Source organism: Engraulis encrasicolus, chromosome 6, assembly GCF_034702125.1.
Source record: "Engraulis encrasicolus isolate BLACKSEA-1 chromosome 6, IST_EnEncr_1.0, whole genome shotgun sequence".
In the NCBI taxonomy this organism is placed as follows: Eukaryota; Metazoa; Chordata; class Actinopteri; order Clupeiformes; family Engraulidae; genus Engraulis; species Engraulis encrasicolus.
The window spans coordinates 52,212,680-52,216,836 of record NC_085862.1 but is presented as its reverse complement, the minus strand read 5'-3'; the positions used below and the strand labels follow the sequence as shown (position 1 = coordinate 52,216,836).

Genomic DNA, 4,157 nt, shown 5'->3' with positions numbered 1-4,157 from the left:
CGGCTAAAACGATTGGAAAAAAAAAACTCAGTATTGTGGCATGACCTAGAGTAAACATTGATTTTAGAAGAGCAAAATGATATAATAACAGGGAATACCGTTTTCGTCAGAACTCCAGAAATGTTCATGTGACTGATAAAAACTTTCAAATGAAATAAATAATACAAATAATTAATAGATATAGGCCTAGCTGTTGTTTTATTTTTTTTAATGTGGCTGAGTGCAACAGTCTCTGAACTTGGGTCAGAAGTCATTGGCTTACTGTAGTAAAGATTTTAGGCATATTGATAGACAGGTTTATTAGATCTGTCCAAGTTTCATTTCATTACAGACATACAAATAATATACAACACGTTTATTATTATGATAATAAAGGCCTATTCCTTCCTTCCCTCTTTCTTTCTTTCTTTCTTTCTTTCTTTCTCTCCTTCTTACTGTTCTCTTTGTTTTACTGTGTGCGCATTGTAGCCAGCAGGTGGCATGCGCGAGGGAGGTTTATAATTTTAATCCAGCGAGGAATTGCGAGCGGGATACTCTGGAGCAGTGGAGGCAGGACGGGGAGCCAAAGTACCGTACTTCTGACAAAGGATTTCCTCACCACCTCATAACAGAACGGTCCACGCGGACAGGCTAGCGGCTAGACTCTTGCCTCGCCACGAGTCGAGTCTGCTACTTGTAGCGGCGCCTCTTCGCACGCAGCCGGGCTCCGTGGTCACTGGAGTGTGGCGGACTGGCCGGGATATGACAGAGAAAAACGGGACGCACTGAACGCGGACAAAAGAGGGGGGAGCGACCTATTGTTGCAATGACGGATTCACAGCTGCCAAACAACAAAGTAACCCGTGGACGATAACTTCAGTATTTCGTCTTTTGTTGGGGTTTCCTTGGTGATGCTTTAACAAAAACACATCTGCACAAAACCACTGAGGATCTAATGTGGCACATATTGTTTGCAAACCGTCTGATCAGAGGATACGTTTCGGAATTTTGGATGGGTGTTTGAACCTTCGACGAAGACGGAAAACAGGGGGTCACACTGAAAAGGAAAGCACGGATGGTATAACAGTGAACAGAACTGGAATCGCGGAGTGGTCAGACTGACATCGAAAGTGCTCTTAGGAAAATGGGGTGAGTGTTTTCTGGTCAAGTTCTCACCTCTTAGCCTAGAACTAGTCTACGGCTGGAAAAGAAGGGGTAAAAAGTTATGAATGAATGAGTGCCAGGGAATTTTGTCCCGTGACTGTTGACGCTGGAGGCAACAATGTTTCCGTAGCGCACAACAAGCCACAGTTTTGGATACACATGTGACTCTTTAAGCTACAGGCTAGCTGGTGTACTTTTTGCAATATCAGCATTCTTCAAGTACAGAGTTAGAGACTGTTTTCAGACCTTTCAGTCTCCCGCTCACATAGGAATGTACGCACGAGCCTGTCTTTCACAGGCTGATCTGTTTTTATCTCAGCGGTTGGGATGAGTTCGATTCAACTAGGTTAGTAGCCTAAGTGGTGGGCTATTTTGTAGGCTAGATACACAAAGTAGTAACAGATGTGTTAACTTTACCGAAGGCTAGACGTTCAGTGTCTTGCGCAGTATTGCAAAACACTATTGTGGAGCGCAGTCTACTCCAAGCGGTTCGTCGACTTGTGAAGACTGAGCAGCACAATGTCTGCAAATGGCCACAATTTCCTAAAAACCCATCAAAAGCACAGAGGGCTCCCTCTTAAACAAGACTCCCAAATGTGTATGTGACTCCATACCGTAGGCCTACAAGACGATGATTAAAAATAGCGGTGAAATTGAGAGTGTTTGATAGTCTTGCCGGTCGGCGAGAGAGCTGTCAAGCAGCATTTTGCACGGATCATTACCTCTACCAACAGTGCCCGGTGTGTCCTGGCGTAATTAATGCGGGACGCTCGAGGCTGATTGTGCGGATGCGCTCATCAGCATCATCTTAGAATAGTGACCCGCTAATGAGTGGAAGAGACAGCCCTGATGTCTTAAAGCAGTAGTCTTCAGAGCCAGCCTTTAGAGGTCAGACAAGCAAGCAAATGTGCACTGTGCACCAGGTGTTGCTCTTTGCCAGGATGTCTGCCTAGATACACCGTTGCATGCAGTAGCAGGTGAGGGGGGGTAGGCCTATCTCAGACTGTCTCAGACTCAAACCAGAACCGCTGAGTTAGGACATCTTAATAGTCGGACAGAGAGGAGGAGGAGAGAGAGTTGGTATGATGATACAACTTCTGATAAACACTCGACGACAGACAGACAGACAGACAGACAGACAGACAGACAGACAGACACACACACACACACGCATGCACACACGCACACACACACTTAGACACACACACACACATTCAAAGACACACACACACACACACACACACACACACACACACACACACACACACACACCCACAAACCCCTATACAACATCAGCAATGAATAACAGCAATATTGGTTTATTAACAGTCATAACAACAGTTGTAATAAAGACACAGCATTATCACATGTTTGTCATAGACCCTGAAAAAACTCTTTGTCCCATGCCATACCAGCCAGCTGGTGTGAACCCAAGCTGCAGTGAGGGCAGAGGGATAAGTCCTGTAGCTGACTTTACTCGTGCTGTGTGGGGTATGGCAAATCACCTGATCATGAATGAAATGTCTCATCAGTAGGGCTGGGTAAAATAATCGATTCAATCGATAATCGATCAATATAATCTAAAGTTCACATAATCGATTCACAGGGCACAAAATCGATTTTTTTTTGTTATTTTTCTTTTTGTTCTTTTTGTTTAATTTAGGTCTGTGGAAAATACCCAATAGGTATTAGTCAATTAGGCATAGGCCTACTTATTACAAATTAACAATCTGTTAACACTGTCAAACCACAGCCCTTTGACATTTTTATATAAAAATAGGCAACAGCATCTTTTGGGGGAAATCCTGGCACCAAGAAGGGAACGGATTGAATCGATACGGAATGAATCGAATCGAATCGAATTGAATCGTGATTAATCGATTCAAAGCCCTAAGAATCGAAATCGAATCGATACAGGAAGATGGCTGCAATACCCAGCCCTACTCATCAGTGCTGTTGGGTAGCAGGGACACTGGTTGAAATTGTAGGTCCTGCAAAAGAAAATATTGGGCCCCATATCATACAAACGTACCGTATTACATTTACTATATGTATGATATTATACAGTACATCTATATATGAGCTGAATACAGTTACAATGAATGTGTTTTGGTCTGAGCACATGCATCTCGGTGTGTGTGCGTGTTTGTGCGTGTGCGTGTGTGTGTGTGTGTGTGTGTGTGTGTGTGTGTGTGTGTGTGTGTGTGTCGCCTGTCTCCACATACCTGTTTGACTATCTACTCTGACCTCTCCCAACACAGAAAAGGAGCTTCGTCTGAGCAGTAAACATGCATCCCCAGCAAAGAGAAAGGTAGGTGTGTGTGTGTGTGTGTGTGTGTATGAATATGTGTGTGTGTGTGTGTGTGTGTGTGTGTGTGTGTGTGTGTGTGTGTGTGTGTGCGTGCGTGCGTGCGTGCTTACATGTATGTGTACAATACATGCACGGCACGTGTGTGTAAAATGCTTGTGAGTGATTCTCTAATTCGCCTACACTTTTAAGTCCGTGGATTTTATTTGGCAATTCCACTAACTATTAACTGCATCCAATGATGTTTTGGACATTAGAAAACATTTATCTTTCATATAATACAGAAAGTGTAGACATAGCATTATTTCCCTCAGCAAGAATGAATATTTAATATTGGTTTTGAGCGTTTTCATGCCGTCCTGTTTTCCAAATGTCAGATTCAGTCTTCATATTAGCATGTAAAGAAACTTGTTTTGCCCAAGACGATTGCAAATGTTGATTCACAGTAATCATCACAATATGACAAAACTGTCAGACCACTGTCCTTTCCATTATACATGAAATTTGCCATTTTGTGTGTGTCCACGAAAACTGTGTTAACAGTGTCACGGTCTGAAACCTCCTCTATAAATCAGTAATGGTTTGGTCTTATGCCATACGAATAACATCACGTGATGTCATAACCTCTTTGGCAGGATACGGGAAGACTTTTTGGTAAATTTTGAGCTCCATCCTTCCATAATTTAATCCATTCTTTTTCATGTTC

The 4,157-nt window shown here is 43.0% G+C and overlaps 1 protein-coding gene across 1 annotated transcript in view; it reads left to right on the top strand.

Annotated features, from left to right (window-relative positions):
- Positions 1–507: 507 nt before the first annotated feature.
- The window catches only part of LOC134451446 (homer protein homolog 3-like), a 92,044-nt gene continuing 88,394 nt past the window's right edge, over positions 508–4,157 (top strand). Inside the window, exons 1-2 of the mRNA XM_063201916.1 lie at positions 508–1,128; positions 3,405–3,454. Of these exons, the coding sequence (XP_063057986.1) occupies positions 3,432–3,454 (23 nt within the window). The 5' untranslated portion in view covers positions 508–1,128; positions 3,405–3,431. The remainder of the gene's footprint in view (positions 1,129–3,404; positions 3,455–4,157) is intronic.